Here is a 22,323-nt window from a genome sequence, read left to right as displayed (position 1 = left end):
ATATATATATATATATATAAGTGAGTATCTGCAAAATATCTGCAAATATTTAATTATAAGAAATGACACTTTTATACAATGTAAAGTAGTCAGTGTACAGTTTGTATAACTGTGTAAATTTACTGCCCCCTCAAAATAACTCAACACACAGCCATTAATGTCTAAACCGCTGACAACAAAAGTGAGTACACCCCCAGGTGAAAATGTCCAAATTGGGTCCAAAGTGTCAATATTTTGTGTAGCCACCATTATTTTCCAGCACTGCCTTAACCCTCATGGGCGTGGAGTTCACCAGAGCTTCACAGGTTGTTACTGGAATCTTTTTCCACTCCTCCATGATGACATCACGGGGATGGTGGATGTTAGAGACCTTGCGCCCCTCCACCTTCCGTTTGAAGATGCCCCACAGGTGCTCGATAGGGTTTGGGTCTAGAGACATGCTTGGCATTCATGGTTCCCTCAGTGAACTGTAGCTCCCCAGTGCCGGCAGCACTGTAGCCCCAGACCATGACACTCCCACCACCATACACACGTAGGCAAGACACACTTGTATTTGTACTCCTCATCTGGTTGCCGTCACACACGCTTGACACCATCTGAACCAAATAAATTTATCTTGGTCTCATCAGACCACAGGATATGGTTCCAGTAATCCACATCCTTAGTCTGCTTATCTTTAGCAAACTGTTTGTGGGCTTTCATGTGCATCATCTTTAGAAGAGGCTTCCTTCTGGGACGACAGCCATGCAGACCAATATGATGCAGTGTGCGGCGTATGGTCTGAGCACTGACAGGCTGACCCTCCACCCCTTCAACCTCTGCAGCAATGCTGGCAGCACTCATACGTCTATTTTTGATGGTGTCGAAGGCAGCGCTGAGGTCGAGGAGGATGAGGATGTTGAGGTTACCAGCGTCAGAGGAGAGAAGGAGGTTGTTGGTGACTTTGAGGAGAGCAGTTTCAGTACTGTGGTTTTATCGGAATCCGGATTGAAATGTTTCATACATGTTATTGGCAGAGAGGTGGACTTTCAGTTGGGAGGCAACAGATGATGACATTAACTTTTCCCCAGGACGGCATGGTGGTGCAGTGGTTACCACTGCCGCCTCACAGCAAGAAGGTCCTGAGTTCAATCCCCCAGCTGGTTGGGGCAGGGCCTTTCTGTGTGGAGTTTGCATGTTCTCCCTGTGTCTGTGTGGGTTCTCTCAGGGTTCTTCGGCTTCCTCCCGCATTCCAAAGACATGCATGCTAGGTTAATTGGTGACTCTAAATTGCCTGTAGGTGTGAATGTGAGTGGTTGTTTGTCTCTATGTGTCAGCCCTGCGATGAACTGGTGACTTGTCCAGGGTGTACCCCACCTCTCGCCCAGTGTCAGCTGGGATAGGCTCCAGCTCCCTGCAACCCTTCCGAAATAAGTGGTTACAGAAAATGGATGGATGGATGGATGGATGGATGGAACTTTTCCCCATTAAGACAAACACAGCAGCAACCTGCATTTTACATCAATATCTAGCCTCTGTATTATGGAGTCAGAGTTCACTTTAATGTTTTGTAATTCCAGGGGAAACAGGATGCCAAGATATTTTAACCCTTTGATGCACAACATGGGTCTAAAGTGACCCGACTGAGTTTTTATTTGCTGTATCTTTGCAATTAATTAACTTTATTACTCAGCATTCCAGGTATTCCTCAATTAACTTGTTTTTGATCATAATTCATCCTTCTTGTATATTTTTCTTTTTTACATTTTGAATAAAAACACTTTTTATATCACTACCCCTCTAATGCGCAACATGGGTCTAAAATGACCCATATCCATTTCCCATGTTATTTCATGTATGGCTGAGTGTTCCTATGCTGAATGTTTATAATCTATGTATTTCATCATTTATTAATCCAACTATTCAGTAAATTTTAATTGTTTTATTTAGCACAAATCATCATATTAAGTGTTCTGTTCTTCCTTTATGAATAAGCATAGCTTTTGTCAGTCTTCATGAAGTTTTCACACATGGGTCAGAAATGACCCACATTTGTGTAACATACAGTATTTACTGTAGCCCACTGTGGAGAACTATTTGAAGACCTGAAACATGTAAGTCTTATTTTACAATAATTATCATCTTACCTGATAAGAAATTTGATGTGATAACTCTGCATAATTATTGATTATGTTTAAGGTAATTTGAAGACTAAGTAGCTCCATTTCTTGTCAGAAAGGGAAACATTTTCAATAGGCTACTGTTAGTTAGATGTTGACATTTGATGACTTGTGAAACATAAGTATATGATAATTGATAAGGGTTTAAGTTACCTTGAGAATTAGTCATACAGTCTATTAAATAAGTACATTAGACTACTTATCTCAGAAAGAATAATAACTAGCCTATTAGTTAGCTAGTTAGACTTGTCAAAGTAACTGCTGCTAGCTAGCTAGACTTGTGAAATATAACTGTATAATAATTGATAAGGTTTAAGTTACCTTGAGAAAAAGTACATTACTTGTCAGAGAGGAAAATATATTCAGTACTATTAGCTATATTGTATTATAGCATATTATATTGTAGCTAGCAAGCTATCTTAGCTAGGACACCAAAATAAAGCTAAACTAGTGATCATAATAAACCCTGGCTGCTATCAAGCTTGTCTCTGTATACTGATGATAATATTTTGTGCATTTGCTTTTCTATATTCAGATCATGGCTGTTCATCAAAAATCGTGGTCATTTGTGAGGGATGTAAGAATTGAAATGGCTGTTAGCAGTCTACTGTGATCAGATGTGTTATGTTCAGTGGTGGACAGTATTGAAGTACATTTACTTGAGCACTGTACTTAAGTACATTTTTTATGTATCTGTACTTTACTTGAGTATTTGTTTTTTTGGAAACTTATGACTTTCACTCCACTACATTTCAAAGACAAATATTGTACTTTTGAGTCCACTACATTTGTAGGAAGGTTGTTGTTACTTTTTGGCTGAGCACATCGTTGAAGTCAGCTGTTTCTTCTTTTCTTAAATGCAATTGGTCACATGCTGTGTTCCTCACAGAAAGAAACCAATCACAGTAGCTCCTCTCAAATGGGACTGATGTAAAAGTGGAAATACATCCAGACGCTCTGTAACAAGAACAAGCAAACTCTCCCTCTTTCATTCAAACAAAAAGCGGTAATGGTGACGGCAGGAGAAAGACAAAATTGAATCTCAAGATGTTATTATAATTATTCATTATTCCAGGTAGCTTAAAGTTAGCTTAAGTTAAGTTAAGTAGCTTAAGTTGGATTGTTTTTATCCGGGTGAAAAATACCACATAATTAATAAAAATACTGCTCCTGAAGACAGAAAGAAATCTCAGTTATTTAACAGACTTGGAGAACAACTTACAGTTAGCTTCAATCTAATTTTATGCAGTGATTTTAATACAGTTACATCAGAAAATGACAACAGCTGTCCTTTTAGTTTTTGATTGTATTTCTATGTTGAAGTTTTTATAGGTGTTTCTATAGACTTTGTGTAGCAGAGTGGTTCTACAAGCAAGTCAGTGCATCATTAGATGGTTTCAGAGAGTTACAAGCTTCTGTAAATGCATCATGAAAACAATACAACATGTATTGATATTAGAAAATGTACTTTGAAATTTGTACTTTTGAATACTTAAGTATTTTTAAAAACGTACTTTTGAAAACTTAAGTATTTTTAAAAGCAAGTAATCTAGTACTTTAACTCAAGTAAAATTTTGACTGAACAACTTTCACTTGTAGTTGAGTAATATTTGACCAGGAGTATCTATACTTTGACTCAAGTACTGGGGTTCAGTACTTTGTCCACCACTGGTTATGTTAGTTTAAATCAAATTGGATTACATTGTTAAATTATCAGTTCAATTTTATCTGCTGCACTGTGATCAGTTGTGTTTTATTGTATTTGGTCACAAATAAGATTACAATTGTTAAACTATTCAATATGTACTGTGATCAGTTGTTATATTTTATTTGGTCACAAATCAGATGTTAAAATGGTTAAAATATCAACTGTTCAACTGTTATCAGAGGTATGTGTCTACAGAATGTCCATGTTTGTGTACGACAAATAAACACATTTCAAATATAAAATGTACGATTATTTGGCCCAAAGCATTGCTAAAGTGATTAGTTGAAGCAAATTATTGTTATAGTATGAAGTAATTTAATTCAAAATCACACTTGGATAAATGGGTCATTTTTGACCCATGTGGTGTAGTAATCCAAAATCTATTTTTATTCCTAAAATAATAAACAGACAATGGAAGCATTGACCTTATACTAATCAAAAACAAGATATTAAAATTATAATTGGGACATTTAATAATAAAATAAATTGATTTAAAAAAAATACAGCAAAGAAACACTCACCCAGCCTGAAAACACATAGAAAATGAATGCGGGTCATTTTTGACCCATGTTGCGCATTAGAAGGGGTGTTCATATGTTGTGCATCAAAGGGTTAATCCCTGCTGAGGCCATCTGAATCTGCCAGCCTGAAAAAATGTAGTCGGACAATACTTTGTTAATGGTGGAGCCTCGGATTTATGCCAGTTGACCTTATATCCTAAGATCTTTGAAAAGGTGTCAGTTGTGTTCATCCATGAGGGTATTGATGCCTCAGTAAGAGAATAGCGTCCATGAGCATCAATAATTTGTGGATGGAGCCATTATACGTCACTCCTGGAAAATTTCTAGGTTCTATCACCAAACAAAATAACAGAGGGTTAAGTGGTGACCCCTGACATGTACCTCTCCCCAACCCAAAATATGAAGAAACATACTCATTAGTTTGTATTCCTGCTTCTGGCCAATTATATAAAAGATGTACCCACTTAATAAAAATTCCTCCAAAACCAAACATTTCTAAAGTTATAAACAAGAATCCCCATTACACCTTATAATCCGCTTTTTCGGTGTCTTTCGGCGTTTTGGAATTTGAGACTGCCCACATAATATTAATAAAAAGTCTAATGTCTGCAGAACTGCTTTTTTGAATAAAACCCACCTGATCTTCATGCACTAAACAGGTCATTACATTCTCCACCCTATTTGCAAGGACTTTAGACAAGATCTTGGTATCTAATGGTATAAGGGAAATCGGAAATGGAGTGTTATTAAAACTTTTTTTAAACATGTCGTTGAAAAATTCAGCCATAAAGTTGTCTGGCCCTGGGGCTTCCATTCGGTAGCCCTTTATAATTACCCCAATAATCTTTTTCCTGGTTATCGGGCAGTCAGGATCTGTCTTTTGTGATTCAGATAATCTGGGAAGATCCAATCCTTGAAAAATGTTTCCATAGGCTCATCTTTGTTTTGAGAGTCTGATGTATATAAATTCACATAAAACTCTCTGGAAATATTATTAATAGCTATAGATATGGCTTTTAGTTCTCCCTCCTCTGATCTAACAGCCAAAATAACAGATGACAGTTCTTTCTGTTTTAAACACTTTTCCAGTAATTTGCTTGCTTTATCTCCTGATTCATAATATTTTTGTCTCATTCTGAAGAGTGAGAACTTTCTGTGACAGAATGCAATTATAATGTATTATATGCAATTATAATCATATTTAACTTGTATTAGAGCCCTTAGATCCTCAAAATTAAAGTTCCTTTTTAAGTTAGTCTGAAACTTCTTAATTTTGTCTTCAATCTCAGCCTGTTTTGCTCCTCTTTTTTATGAGAAGCATAGTGAATGATGAAGTCCCTTAGTATCCTTGCAGAGGACACTGTGGGTTCACACACACACACACACACACACACACACACACACACACACACATATATATTATGGAGTTATATTTGTGCCACAATCTTGAGCAAGCAATTGTAGATTTTGAGCACAGAAAAATATTTTGAGCACAGAAAAACATGTTGTGAGCACAGCGAAATATTTTGAGCACAGAAAAATTAGTTGTGAACACAGAAAACTATTTTGTGAGCACAGAAAAAAAATTGTGCAAGCACACAAATCAACTTTTGAGGACAAATTAAATGTTTCTTCTTACAAACTCATTCTTGGTGCGCGAGCAGTCCACAGCATACTCGCTCAAGATGTATCCTCTCCCTCTCGACCTGCCCTCACTGTGTGCTCAACTTTCCCTGCTGCGCTCGCTCAAGTTGTCCTCAGCATTACAAATGTGCCACAATTATCAACCAATCAGAAACCTTGGGGGGCGGGTAAACTCTGATTGGCTGTTTCGGCTCCAATGACCCAGACGTTTGCTATTCATCTGGCACCACCAGAACTATGAGTTGGTGGAGACGGGGAGAGGCTACCTCATGTCAGTCACGACTGGTCTTCAGGTAAGCTCACTTTAAGCGAATATACATAAAAATAGCTATTTTGTAAATATTGCATGCAGGGTTAGCAACATTAGTCAGGGTTTAGCAACATAAGTTGCTAAGCCCCGACCGGGTATGCTAGCACAGGTGAAGAGCCCAGATTCCTACTCCTAACAGGCTAGCTAGCTTAGTAAACATTAGTTGCTTATAAGTCACAGACCCAAGCAGCAAAGATATCAACTAATATAATTTAGCCATTGCTAGGTAGCCATAAGTCTTTCCAGCACATGAACAATCTCCGTGTGGACAACAAATCAGCGTTGAATTCGGGAAACGTTAGTTAGCCTCAGTTGTTAGTAGCTGGTGGGCTTCGGTGTTTTTACAGCTGCGGAGCTAACTTTAGCGGTTAACTGGCAGCTAATGAAGGGAAGCTCTGGCTCTGCTCCATTTGTAAACGCGGCTTGGTATAACAATTTCTCATAGTTCGGTACTGATTATGGGCTATTGTTGGTGTGTTTGCACTGAAAGTGAAAGTTAACTGAACTGAAAATTAATATCCACCTCACGTAGGTGTGTCTGAGTTTAGTGCAGCGTCTCTGGAAAACACAAGAGACTCCAGTTGTTTCTGTCATGTCCCTCCAGTGTGGTATAGTATTGTATAGTATAAGTTATTTGAACAACCTGGGCTCATGTGTTTTGTCTTTTACATTTCCTGCTTTTGCTGCTTCATAACAAAAACTTTCAAGTAACAAAATAGCTGGAGACTTTTAATGTGAAGAATGTACAGGAAGTTCAGTGTTTATCCTGTTTTACAGTTTCTGGACTCTGCTGAGCTCTCGTCCTCCGTATGGCTGTTAGTACGGCTTCCCTAGCAACGGAGCAACAGCCAATGGTGGTAGTGGCAGTAGTATTTTACAACAATAAATCACAGGATGTGTTTTTACTACAACCAGTTACAGAACAAGAGGGATTTATAACAGCCAATCACAAGATATGGGGATTTCTCACCAGCCAATTCTTATAGCAGCCAATCACAGCACAGGTGTGTTTTAATAGCAACCAATCACAGCCAATGACATCACAGGAGGTTTTACAACAACAAATCTTAACACAGGGGGATTTTGCAACTGCCAATCACATCACACAAAGTTTTTACAACAGCCAATCATACGGCATGTGGTTTTCACAACATCCAATTACAGCGGGGTGGGGTTACAGCAGGCAGTCAGAGCACAAGTGGCACAGTAGGCTTTTACAACAGCCAATAACAGCACAGGGGAAGTTTACAATAGCTAATCACAACATATGAGAATTTTACAATAGTGATTCACAGCATAGGTGTTTTTTTAACAGCCACTCAACACACCAGGAAGGCTTTACAACAGCCATTCACAGTACTGTGGTACTTTACAACAGCCAGTCACAGCACAGGTGATTTTTGCAACAGCTAATCATAGTCCAGGGGAGCTTTACAACAGCCAACAGCAGACAGTTTCACAGGACATGTTTTTTACAACAAGCAATTACAGCACAGAGTTGTGCTGCGTTGTGGTTCTTGTATTGTGGAATGTTGCTCCCTCCATTTGTTTGTTTGAGGAGTAATTTTAATTTCTCATAAAAATATGTAGTTTTGTCTTTGCTGGAGAGGCAACAAAACCTAATCTTGCATAGGGCATTGAAATGTGTAGAGTCGGCCATGAGTACTGTTTCCTATTCTGAGAATGTGTGGGACATAAAAATCATGTGAATATATTTATTTGTCACATTATCATAAACTCAGGAGCACTTTTGTCAGGATCCTATAGGACTGATACATCTGTTTCTCATCAGTGATCTATCAGACTGATTGGCAATTCAATGAAGCCCATTTAAAAGATAAAAGTTTGTTGGGAGGTGGTGCTTCAACTTCATTGTGGAGGCTGAATTATAGTGAATTGAATTACTGAAATATATTGCACTATACTTAGAGGTATTTCTAATATTTAAGTCTGTCTCACTGATACAATAGTGTTGACAACACAAACAACTGACACTATCACAAGGGCAAAATCGTCAGTGAGGCACTGGGGTGAACAAACGGGTTACATAAATGTGTCAATAGCCTGACTCTGACCATTGTACTGAGACTGCATCAACTGGGAACTAAATATGTATTATTGTTGAATTTGTGTTCTGGTTTGTTGTGATCTACATTGCTAGACCTATATATCCACAACCTTAATAAATAATCTTCACGAGGTGATGGCCCTGTGACTGAGATTCGGCGAGACGAGTGCATGATCCAAGATGGCAGCCCCCAGTTGCTAAATTAAAAACAAAGCGAATACTTTTCTCCTCCGCTCATAAAAAAAACCTCTCTGTTACTCACCATCATCTGGACTCATAAAACGGACCGACATGGAAGGCAAGGCAAGGCAAGGCAATTTTATTTATATAGCACCATTCATACACAAGGCAATTCAAGGTGCTTTACAGAACTTGAAAATGCATTAAATTAGAAACAATAAAAGAGCATTAAAATTGTATTTGAGATAATTAAAAACAAAGCTAAAAGCAGGACAATTAATAGTTTAAAACATTACAGAAATGCATATAAAGAAAGAAGCAAACATAAAACAAAAGCGGCAGCAGACAAATATAAAAACAATAGCTACAGATTATCCTAAAAATATGTAACGTATCCACTTCACTGGTAGGCTGCAGTAAACAGTAATGTTTTAAGACCTGATTTAAATAAGCCGACAGTTTCAGCTGACCTCAGGTGTTCTGGAAGTTTGTTCCACAGGTGGGGAGCATAGAAACTAAAGGCTGCTTCACCTTGTTTGGTTCTGATCCTGGGAACACTGAGTAAACCTGTTCCAGATGATCTGAGGGGTCTTGGTGCTTCATAACGTATAAGCAAATCAGAGATATATTTAGGCCCAAGACCATTTAGTGCTTTGTAAACTAGTAACAAGATTTTAAAGTCTATCCTTTGACACACGGGAAGCCAGTGCAATGATTTAAGCACTGATGTAATGTGCTCCACTCTCTTGGTGTTGGTGAGGATTCTGGCAGCAGCGTTCTGGACGAGCTGCAGTTGTCTGATTGATTTTTTACTCAGACCTGTGAAGACACCGTTACAATAGTCCAGCCTGCTGAAAATGAAAGCATGAACAAGTTTTTCTGTATCTTCCCCAGACAGAAATCCTTTAATTCTTGCTATGTTTTTAAGGTGGTAGTAGGCTGATTTAGTAATTGTCTTTATGTGACTGGTGAAATTTAGGTCTGAGTCCAGAATGACACCAAGATTTCTGGCTTGATTTTTAGGTTTTAGTGTCATGGATTCAAGGTGAGCACTCACTTTTGATCTTTGTTCTTTAGGGCCAAAAACAACTATCTCAGTTTTGTCTGTGTTTAGTTGTAGGAAATTCTGGCACATCCATGTATTGATTTCATCAATGCACTTATTTAACAGATGTAGGGGACTGTAGTCATCTGGTGACACTGTAATATAGAGTTGTGTGTCATCTGCATAAGTATGGTAGGAGATGTTGTGATATTCCATAATCTGAGCAAGAGGGAGCATATAGATGTTGAACAGAAGAGGCCCAAGGATGGACCCTTGAGGAACTCCACATGTCATTTTTGTTCGCACAGATTCATAATTGCCAAGTGACACAAAGAAATCCCTGTCTTCTAAATAAGATTTAAACCAATTTAGCACAGTGCCAGAAAGTCCCACCCACTTTTCACGTCTGTCGAGCAGAATCTTATGGTCGACTGTGTCGAATGCAGCACTGAGGTCCAGTAATACCAGAACTGAAATCTTTGATGCATCACTGCTCAGATGAATGTCATTCAGAACTTTTACAAGTGCAGTCTCAGTGCTGTGATGTGCTCGAAATCCAGACTGATAGACATTAAAGAAATTGTTTTGCACCAAGAAGGCATTAAGTTGCTGAAAAACAACCTTTTCAATGATCTTTCCTAAAAAAGGTAGGTTTGATATGGGCCTGTAATTGTTTATTACTGAGGCATCCAGGTTAGGCTTTTTTAAAAGAGGTTTAATGACTGCGGTCTTCAGGGCCATTGGAAAAAGGCCTGACTGAAGAGAACTGTTTACTATCTGAAGTATATCTGATGCTATGCAGTTAAAAACATCCTTAAAAAAGCTTGTAGGCAGAGTGTCGAGGCAGCAGGTAGTGGACCTAAGATTTCTGACTATGTCCGTCAAAGTTGCATAATCTAAGAGGTGAAAAAGTGCTAAATTAAGTGGAGCAGTGTTATGAGGCACAGGTGAAATAGGTGAAATAGCCACTGTGTTGACTGTCTGTCTTATCTTTAAAATCTTGTCTGTAAGAAAAGAGGCAAAGTCGTTGCATCCCTTGGTGGACAGCAGTTCAGGAGGGACTGATGCTGAGGGGTTTGTCAGTCTGTCAACAACAGTGAATAAGGTCCGTGCATTGTTGTTATTTTTGTTGATAATCTCAGAGAAAAAGGACTGCCTTGCCCTTTTTAGCTCCAAGTTATAGATGCGCAGACTTTCCTTATAGATGTCATAATGAACCTGGAGTTTGTTTTTTCACCACCTGCGTTCTGCTTTTCTACATTCTCTTTTTTGAGCTTTTATCAGTGTGGCATTCCTCCATGGTGCTTTTTTCTTACCAGAGACAACTTTGACCTTCATAGGAGCAACAGTGTCCATAATATTCATAGCTTTAGAGCTGAAACTATGAACCAGATCATCGACAGAGACTGAGGGCAGAGCTGGTGTGGGTGTAAAATCCTGGGTGAATAGTGTACAGGTGTTTTCGTTGATATAGCGTTTTCTGATCACCTCTGTTCTAGTTTTGCTGATGTTAGCGGAGATGACCATTTTAAAGAAAACACAGTAATGATCAGAAAGGGCAACATCACTCACCACAACCTCACAAATGTTTGGCCCTTTGGAATTAATTAGATCTAAAATATGTCCCTTATTGTGTGTTGGATCTGTTACATGCTGGGAAAGTCCAAAGTTGTCCAGGATGTAGAAAAGTTCTTTTGCACTGCCATCTTTGGGATTATCAATATGAATATTAAAATCACCCACTATAACAACACAGTTGAAATCAATACACACAACAGACAATAGTCTAGAAAAGTCATCAACAAAGTGTGCACTATATTTTGGTGGCCTGTAAATGGTTACTAATACTGCTCGACAGGAGGATCTCAACTGCAGTGCTACATATTCAAAAGACTCAAACTTCCCATATGATAACTGTTTGCACTGGTGAACATCCTTGAATAAAGTGGCTACTCCACCTCCTTTCCTAAGTTGTCTAACTGAGCTGATAAAATGGAAGTTTGGGGGGACTGATTCAATAAGAACTGCTGCGCTATTGTTTTCATTTAACCAAGTTTCAGTTAAAAACATAAAATCAAGGTTTTTGTTGATAATAAAATCATTAATTAATAATGACTTGCCAACCAGAGACCTGATATTTAATAAAGCAAAGTGTAGTGTACTAATGCTGTTATCTGACACAGTCTGTGGCTGACACATAACTGGAGTCAGATTAGGTAATGTAGCTGTGCGTTTTGAATACACATTGTTTTTCCTGATGCTAGTCAAAACAGGAATGACAGACCTTGGAGACGCCTCTGGCTGATACTTTCCAATCCCAAGATGTGTTTGACCATGCCACCGGCTATTTAAGATTGCCGGTATGTTTAAGGAAGCGGCATGGGGTCTGTCTCATCTCTGACAAACAGCTGGGTGATTGGGTCTGGGGCTGCTATTTAAGAGTTTGTCAGTTTGACTAAGCTTCAGCGTGAGCTTGATTGGTGAGCGTGGTGGAGGAGGGGAAGGTTGATGCTGGTTCCATGGTGGTTGCGGTGGTGGTGGGGAGGATTGACGCTAGCTCTGTGGTGGTTGTGGTGGAGGGCAGGAGGGGGGTTGTTGGGTCCTTGACTGGGACAGGGACATCCTCTGAATGCCTTGGGTGATGTGGAGCAGAGGGTCAAGTGAAGGGGGAGAGATGCAGGTTGTCTGTCTCTGTGCCCCGTGTTTGTCCTTGGCTCTTATCTGTCCATTCTTGTTTTGGTTTGGCTTTCCAAGAGCATGACGTAGGTTGGCCCCGAGTAGTCTGGATCCAGTGATGTTTGGATGAATCCCATCTCGCTGAAAGCAGTCCTTACAGTTCCAAAAGATGTTAAAATTGTCAATAAACTTTATCCCATGAGTGAAGCACGCCGATGTCAACCATGTATTCAGGGCAAGGAGTCTGGTGAAAGACTCAATTCCTTTCCCCAGAGTTGGAATGGGGCCAGAAATGAATACATTTTGTGACTGACAATCGGGTCAATCAGGAGCAGGGAAAAGTCTTTTTTTAGGGTCTCAGAGCCAGTTTTCCTTCGAAGAATATCAAAAGACCCAGCATGGATAATGATCCTCATGTTACTTGGGTGTGTAGAGAGGATCACTGGCAACAGCTCTGTTAGCTCCCTGACAGATGTGCCAGACACTGTTAGATTTTCAGTCTTTGCCACTCTTACATGCTTAGTTATTGAGTCCCCGATCAGGATGGTGTCTGGCTGATCAGATGTGGGGTTGAGGATATTTCTCTTTGCCCTTGGCTTCTCAGGTGTGGAGTTAGCAAGGTTTTTTCTGGCCCTTCATCTAGCATTGTTTTTTGGGCTATTGTTTGGATTTTGGATAGCCTTAATACCACGAGTGTGATTGGCTTCTCTGGGTTTCGTGTAGTTAGTATTATCACACATTTCATTTGGAGCCAGTGCATCATACCTGTTTTGTAGAGACAGTTCGAGTGGAGGGGTGAGCATTGGGGCTCTCTGGACTGATTGCCTACTGGATTTGCCTGTGGGTCTAACAACATCAGCCCAAGACCTAGCCGGAGTTGATGCTTTTGGTCGAGCACCAGTCCTGTGCCAGTAGGAAGAGTCGTTAGGAAAGGCCAGTTTGGGAGCCTCTGCAGCTGATCCAGTGGTGTTAGGACATATCCATGGGATTGTGTCAGCCAAGTCAGCAGTGGTATGCTCCACATTTGATGTATTTCCGTATATAGAAGTCTGTCCATCAGCACCTTGTATAGTAGCTGCCACAGAGTCAATGAACTGCTCACTCTCACAAATTTGTTGTAGTGTATCATTCTTCTTTTGAAGCTGCCTTATCGTCTCGGTTAGTCGCTCACACTCTGTGCAGCTCACAGATTTTGCCATGTTGTCCTTGTCTTAATCACAGGCTCCAGTCACAGACACAGCAAAAGGCTTGCACTGTGCCTCAGCCCTGTTCGTACACTTGAAAAAAGTGGCGAAAAATATGGTAGTAGTCCTCTGTATCTATCACAAATTAAAATCCCAGTGATTTATAAGTATCCAGGATCTACTTTCTGTAGCTTTTAGCAGGAAAAAACAAGTATATCCGCAAAAGAATGTAAGCAAAGCGAAGCGCAAGCAGCAGAGCGTCTACACACTAAGAAAGCCGGAAACCTTGAGGATTACATAGATGATTGCTTCAACCGATTCTGCACAATGGCCGCCGCAAAAATAGACTGGGAGAAAGACAACTGCGCCTCCACACCAAGCAATAAGCGATGCAGGCACTCTGACTCCTTCCACAACTCTCCAGACAAATCATGCTCCAACTGTACAGAGGTCAGTGATATTTTGATCTCAATCAACAATAACCTTTCCGGACTTGACGCACGTATCGCATTGGTAGAAGTTCTTCACAAAGAATTCCAGCAGCTCTGCAAAAGCCTGGAATTCAGCCAAGTGCAAATAACCACACTCACAAAAGAAAACAAATCTATCCAACGCTCTGTCACCACACTCACAAACCAGCTCACCTCCATTACCAAAAAAAACAAGGATATGAAAGAAACCATTCTCGAACTATAGTCATGCAGCATGCGAGACAACCTTGTTTTCTCCAGCATCCCAGAGCAATCACAGGACGACAACCCAGAACAGCTGAGGAGTTCATGACCACGCACCTCAAAATATCACCAGACACAGTCAAGGACATTTCATTCCACCGAGTTCACCGCATTAGACCAAAAAACCTCACAAACAAATGCCCACGACCCATTGTAGTGAAATTTGAACATTTCAAACAAAAACAGCTGGTCCAACGTCACGGCAGACACTTGAAATGTACAGACTTTGTTCTCAACGATCAGTTTCCCTGAGAAATCCTGGACAGGCACAAAAAAACTACTTCCCATGCGAAAACAAAACAAAGGCAAAAAGGCAAAAAAAGCAATCATCTCAGTCGACAAATTATATATCAATGGGAAACTCTACCGTGACCCGAAAATAACCCCCTGGTTATTCTGATCCCTCCCACCTCCGAGACCCCCCCCCCCCCCCCTCCCCTTATGTAACTATATTGCAACGCTGACTTGAAGCCATGTAAATGTCTCACTAAGCGCTGAAATGTCTAGAGTTTGTTTCGCTTCTGTTTTCTTTTTTTTTCTTTAATGTCTTCTCTGTTCACTGTTCTCTCTTCCTTTTGTCTTGTTAACCTTTGCCTTGGTTTAGAGTTCGGCCCATCTCTCTCTCATGCACACACACACACACACACACACACACACACACACACACACACAAATAACACCTAAACAACAAATCTCCACATATTGGTACTATGAATCCACGTAAGTTCTATAAACACTTCTGGCACATTCTAGCCCCGTCATTCAACAGACAAATAGCTGATGTTAAACAAAAATCCAAAATTCCCATTGACATGAACATAGTCATTTCATCTATCATCCACCCAGATCAGACTGGTTTTATCAATGGCCGACACTCATCTCCCAATTTACGCAGACTAATAAATTTGATCCATCACTCAACCCACACAAATTCACCAGCAGCAATAGTGTCCCTAGATGCTGAAAAAGCTTTCGATAAAGCTAATTGGGAATTTTTATTTTCAACACTTTTATTTTCAAAATTTGGTCAATCATTTATTCACTGGGTGAGGACACTGTACACATCACCAATGGCCACAATCACCACAAATGGACTAATATCACAACGATTTACATTGCACAGGGGTACAAGGCAAGGATGTCCATTATCCCCATCATTATTCGCCATTTTCATTGAACCACTCGCAGCAGCCATCTGGCAAAATACAAACATCACAGGCATTCAATTGAAAAACACATGCCACAAGACTAGCCTTTATGTCGATGACCTACTACTTTATCTCCAAAACCCATCCTCCTCATTGCCTGAAACCATTTGCCTCATAAACACGTTCTCCCATATCTCAGATTACACGATTAATTGGTCAAAACCCACCATTCTTCCACTCAGCCCCAACAGCTGGGATGTGGCTGCCCAATCACCACTTCCTTCTCTGCACACTGGTAACATCACATACTTAGGTGTCAATATTTCCCCCAGGCTGTCAGAGTTAGTCAATCTCAATTTCCACCCATTACTCAAAAACATAAAACACAACCTCCAGCGCTGGATGAATCTTCCGATATCACTTATGGGCAGAATAGCAACAATCAAAATGACAACACTTCCCATGATTAACTACCTTTTCTCAATAATCCCCATAAAACCACCAACATCCTGGTTCAAATCCCTAGACTAATCTCAAAATTCTACTGGAAAAATAAAACACCTAGAATCAAATTAGCCACTCTACAAAAATCAAAAACACAAGGTGGTCTGGAAGCTCCAAATTTTCTCAATGACTTCATTGCCCACCAACTCCAGTATATTAACAGATGGATCAATCCCAATCAATCTGACAGCCCCTGGATTGACACAGAACAAACATCATGCAAAGAGATTCATATTTCAGACTTACCATTCATAACCCTCTCCATCGTACATCACCATTGCTTCAAAAACCCTGCCATAGCCACAACTCTGACAGCCTGGTGGAACTTCCACCAAATAACTAACACCACGATCACACCCACCAAATACTCCCCCATCTGGAACAATCCCGACTTTTTAATGAACAGGAAACCTCTTAACTCAATTTCATGGATTAGTAAAGGCATTACACACCTCAAACATATTTTTCAGAACATTTTAGTCTCATTCCCTTATCTAGTCCAGAGGTACAGCATCGGGGAGGGTTAGTATCTACAATACCTCCAGATTAAGTCCTCCACAGGGCCGTGCAGAGACCTTTGGAGGGGCAGGTGCTCAAAGTTAAAAGGGGACCAAGAATTTGCTCCATGGTGCTGATTCATAATCTGCCCTTTATTATTCATAGTATTGTATTGTACATGTATTTAAATGTATTTGTGCTTTTATTCAGTTTGACTATCCACTTTGCGCAAGACAACAAAGTTATAAAAGTTATATATATATATATATATATATATATATATATATATATATATATATATAATATTTATGCATATTATATTGAATTTGTGTGTATATATACAAATGGTAGAAACAAATACTGATATGTTTTAATGAGAGGTTGAGAAAATCACAATTCAAATTCTTCTAATTGTTATTGTTTTTGTTGTTGTATTTATACTGTAATAGTCCAAAATTATGTGAATATGCATGTACATTGCATAGTTTTAGTGAAATAATATAGCCAAAGCCTCATTGCCTCTAGGAACTCACTTGACAGTAAAATGATACATCTCTCTAATGCACTTTGCCCATGACAAAAGAAACATATAGAAACAAAAAGAAGCCTGACATACTTTTTCCCTTCAGCACGCTGTGTGTGGTTAACTAGCGGTTATAACTTATGAGAGGTGTGTGCAGAGTCAGACACACACACACAGGATGCTCACTTCACTTCATCAGTCATCTTACAAGAATACAGCGTGCACAAACGAATACTGCTGCAAAACCTACTCACCGGACCATCAGTGGTTTAACTACTCTCTCGGGCAGGAGTGCAACAGATCAAAAAACTCACAGTTCGGATCGTATCCTGGTTTTGAGTAACGGATCAGATAATTTTTCAGATCAGCAAAAAAGAAAAAAGTGGTGGGATTAGAGTTAAATTATTTTAAAAATGCACTTGTCTTTGATCTTTGTCTGTCTGTAATTATCACCATAGTTTATATAATGTAATAATAATGATAATAGTAATGATAATGGTAATAATATTAAAAACTTCAAACTTATACAGTGCTGTACTGTGTATATACTATACATATATTGGATCATTATACACTGTACAGTATAATACACAACTACACTCTGTAATCTGGCTCAATGTCCCGCCTACAGCACAGCACAGCACATCTGATTGGTTAGAAGTCATGATCAATCAGCAGACACACTGTGTCACAGACGGGGTGAGACAGAGCTGCACCGGTGAGCAGAGAGGAGCTGTGTAGAAGTTAAGACAGCTGATATCACCAAAGTTTCAATGAACATCACAGTTTTATGATCTGTTTCTTTGGTGATAGCATAGTTACATCAGTGAAAAAAAGTTACGGTCTGGATTTCACTCAAGGCGATGTGACAGCTTTTAAATCAGTCGCTCTTCACAGAGATGCGCTGCACACAGCAGCATCTGTCCTGTCTTTTCACTGCAACTCTGCATTGAGATTTCGGGTATTATAACTTAGACAAAAATAACAGTGACAGTAAAACTATGATGCTCACATGTGGTCCGCGGATCACACAGGTTCCGAATCGTAGACGGCGATCCGTACGGGACAAGGGTCAACTGCGATCCGTTGCACACCTACCCTCGGGTCTTCGGTTTCTAGACTAGCAGTGACCCCTCTCTGGCAGTTTAGCAGCGCTTAGCTACAGGGCACATCTGGGCATGGCAGGGCAGTGAGAGCAGTGAGGGCACGTCTATGTGGATCATGTGACCAACCGAGGGTAGATCTGAATTATTATTATTTTGTTTTATTTATTATTTTGGGCCACACAGACAGACTTTCACACACACACTTACAAAAAGCAAACAAACAAAAAAACACTGTGACAAAAGGGCACTGTGGGCATCAAGGGGCAAAGGGGCAGGTGCTCCAGCACCCTCCGCCCCCCCCCCTCTGCACATGCCAGGTCCTCCATCCAGACTAAAATTGACATAAAATCAGCCGGTACTCAGTTAACTGAGCACTATGCTAACAATTATAAATATCTACTCCTTCTAAAGAGTATTAATGACTTTTTAAAACTCATAAAAAAAACACTCTAATTCATTCTGCTGTTGTGCCGTACAAGGATTACCAACAAAGGTCCACACTTTCTTTGTTAACTTTGGGGCCTGTATGTAACCATAAAAGCCTGAGACCACATGTTGGCTCCCAAGAGAACAAAGAACAGAGTCAGCCCCCTCTTTTTGGATGACTCAGCAGAGTCAAACCCCAGCAGAACCCCCGCTGACCAGCAGGGGTCCCCAGGGAATCCACAGCTCCCATTGGGTGAAATCCGCCATGGCCAATGACGTCACGCAGGACTATAATAACGCGAAGCGCACCCGAAGGCAGTGCATCCAACTGTGATCCGCATAGTCAATGGAAGTAACCGCAACAGTTCCTAAAGCTTAGCAACTCGTCCCACGTGGCGAACGCTTTAGACCAAGTGACTGTGCATTATTAGACGCGTTAGGCCTACGGATTTCCCTCGCTGGTTGAGCTGATTTCCTCTCCTCTCCTCCACTCTGTGCGCCGAGGAACACAGAACCGCCCGGTGCGAGACCACGGATTGACCCTCTCGCCCGGATGCCCGCGGATGCGAAGCCTGGCAGATAACAAGGACTGCCCGCTTCAAGAAAAAGGACACGGACCCCTTCTTTCCGAGTGATTCCCCGCTACGAGCCGGAATTGACTCGCCTCGCCAGAGACTTGCCCCCTCTCCGAGGACCCGTTAGCCGCTGGGAGCCGCTAACCCCGTTACCTCTGCCGCAACCAGGACGCACGAGGAACGACGACACATCACTCCACTTTCTGCAACAGTAAGAGGCTTTAGCTCTGGGCAGATATAAGATAGTGTGTGTTTTCTTTATACCATTTGTAAGGGCTTGTTAATACGGTCCGCCACGTCCGGTTTTATGCTGCAATTTTAATGTCGTAACATATTGCCTGTGTTGCTGTGTTTGTTATTCTCCTTCCGCTCAATTGTGTCTGCTCGTGATACATAGTGATCCGACCTTATCGGACCACTATCGTGTCGCCTCGCACTCGGGATTGGTCAGTACTTCGGCTGTGTTGGTTCAATGTCCAGATTCACGCCGCTCACCAGCTGAGCCGAGCGCGTCTCTGCGTAACACAGACGGGTTACTGCACCTCAATACCGCCTGCGTGACGACACCCTTGAGTGCTTTCCTTTCTCTCCCTCTTCCCTACTAACCTACACTTGGAGTTGAGCTACTTGAATCTCCCGCTACCTGCTCTCCTCCTTTGTGGTGAGTCACGTGCTCTCTTGGCGAGCCGCCATTACGTGACGTGGTCAGTGGCCCTCGAAGGGCGTAGCCTGCAGCGTCGCCGCCGCCATCTTGCCAAGTCTTACCCCTGCTGGGGCTCACCACCCCCCTCCTTTTTCTCACACACACACACACATACATACACATACATACACACACACACCTCGTTCCCTCACACTCACCTGCACACACACACACACACACACTCGCTAAACCACTCACTATCTCTCTCTCTCTCACACACACCTCGTTCCCTCACACTCACTTGCTCACACACACACACACACACACATACACATACACACACACACCCTTCTTGATGCTTGTTTGTGTAACATGTTATAGTTAATAGGGTTTATACAGCAATGTTGATGTTGATTGTAAATTAATGTCATCAGTGTGAATAAATCCTGTTATGCTATAAAGAGAAGTTGTCCCGGTTTTTCGTGTATATTGTGATAAAAGCTGGTTGACAAAGTCAGTGCCCGAGCTCTTGAGACTGAACGTACGCCCGATCATTGGTCCGGGTTTTCCCGGTGGTGCCCCGTTATAAGCTAATTATAATATTATGCTTATGTAATAATTAATTAATTATAAATTAATTAATCATTTTTCTTAATAATCCATAATTAATATTATTAATTATGAATTATTGCCAATGATCTTATGTAGCTCCTTCCCCGCACAACACTGCAAACAGCTGGCATGATTTGAACTCTTACATGAAAAAGGCAACAATAACACAAATTATGGACCGAAATAGAAGTCTCAAAGGAGGACACTACAGCAGTGGCGCTGTTGTCAGAGGAGCATTTTAACATTTCCTGAATCTCTCACGACATGTCATACTTATTACAGATTTCTCTTTTAAAAGATATATTAATGGAAAGAGGTATCTAGTCTATAACCCCAATTCCAATGAAGGTGGGATGTCATTTAAACAAAGAAAACCAGCATGCAATGATTTTCAATAACTTTTCTATTTGTTTTCAGTTGAATACATTACAAGCTATTTCATGTCCAAATGATACACTTCATTGATTTTTGTAAATGTTTGGAACATTCAACAGGTTAAACAGGTGAATTGGTGACAAATGACAGTGACAGTATCATGATGATTGGGTATGAAAGGGCCAGTTCTAAAGGTTGTTCACAAGCATGGATGGGGTGAGTTCATCACTTTGGAAAAATGCATGGGCAAACAGTCCAATAATTTAACGGGTCTCTCCACACAAAATTGCAGGAATTTAGGGATTTCACCACCTACAAGCCATAATGTCCTTAATTCCACAGGAATCTCAGCATGGAAGGGGCAAGACCAAAAACCAATATTGAATGCCTGTGACCTTTGACCCCTCAGGTGGTTATGTCCTCAGTTCCCAAACTCTTAATAAGTGTTGTTAAAAGAAAAGGTGATGTATTGGATATTGCAAGTATCAAATTCAGAATGAGTTTGAGTATGGAAAATAATAAAGTAATTTAACACATTATTATTTAATATTTGACCTTTGTACTGTATTCAATTGAATATAGGTTTAGGGTTTTTTGAGAACAATTGCATTCTGTTTTTATTTACATTTTACAAAATGTCTCAACTTTTTTGGAACTGAGGTTGAACCTTTGCTTTAGAGAAGTATGTTTGCTTTAGGTGGTTCCATGGTGATGCCATTATGAAGATGCTGATGCATGTTAGTCACTGAAGCATTATAAATATTTTTGAGCTGGCTCTGACCTGGTGCATGCCCCTCTCTGGAAGTTTCTGTTTCTGAGTGGGACAAATCACTGCTGACACTACTTGTCCTTCTGTCCCTCCTGGTGGAGCGAGCAGGGAAATTGTTGAGCAGCACAGCTTCCTCATCTGATGAAGATGATGATGCTGTTGAAGTTTCCTCTGGCTCTGAACTCAAATCCAGCTCCTGTGAGACACAGATGTTGGTTGACATGTAATTTGCCAACATATCTTCAACATATGCCAAAAAACCTGTTTAATGATTCATGCTTCATTCAGTGGACTTGGAAGAAACATGATCAATCTGAACAGATGTGTATCATGTCTGAAGAAGCAGCATGTAAACCAGTGTTTATCCCTACTGACATCAACTCCGCACACAATAACCCATGCTAAATGTCATTATGTACTTGTTGGATGAGTTATTTATATCTCTTTGTAGGTTTTAAGGAATCAAAGGACCCTTGTGCAAAGGACTGAGAGGGTAATTTAGCGAAATATTATGGAGACAAAAAAGTTACGTCAGTAAGGATAATGTCTTTTGATTGAAGAACATTGCAACAGAAGCTCAAAAGAGCTCAAAAAGAGCTTCTTTTGGTCAAAGAGATTAAAGATCCTGAATCTGATCAGCCTTATATCATCATTCAGCAACAATCAGAGGAAGATTAAAAAAAAAAAAAAAACTGCCTGTGGGAACATTGTAGCAGTGTTTCTCAGCAGCAGCTGGGCAAGAAACACACTGGGACCAGGTGAACTTCAGACAGTAAAAGCATTAATATAACACTAATTAACAGAATTAACAGCAAAATTACAAAATTAAGTTAAGAAGCCTGACCATAGTGACAAAAGTGGTAGGAGGCAGATGAGGGAACAAAACTTATGGTAACTCAGACTAATTTAAAGGCA

The 22,323-nt window shown here is 40.4% G+C and overlaps 1 protein-coding gene across 1 annotated transcript in view; it reads right to left on the bottom strand.

The window, feature by feature from the left end:
• agbl1 (AGBL carboxypeptidase 1) overlaps positions 1–22,323 on the bottom strand; it is a 219,332-nt gene that overhangs the window by 120,852 nt on the left and 76,157 nt on the right. Inside the window, 1 exon segment of the mRNA XM_084733981.1 lies at positions 21,421–21,604. Within this exon segment, the coding sequence (XP_084590107.1) occupies positions 21,421–21,604 (184 nt within the window).

This window comes from Lutjanus erythropterus, chromosome 13 (genome assembly GCF_056507025.1).
Source record: "Lutjanus erythropterus isolate fLutEry1 chromosome 13, fLutEry1.hap2, whole genome shotgun sequence".
Classification (NCBI taxonomy): Eukaryota; Metazoa; Chordata; class Actinopteri; order Lutjaniformes; family Lutjanidae; genus Lutjanus; species Lutjanus erythropterus.
Note: the sequence above shows the minus strand (reverse complement) of the source record. Positions and strands in the feature narration are given on the sequence as shown.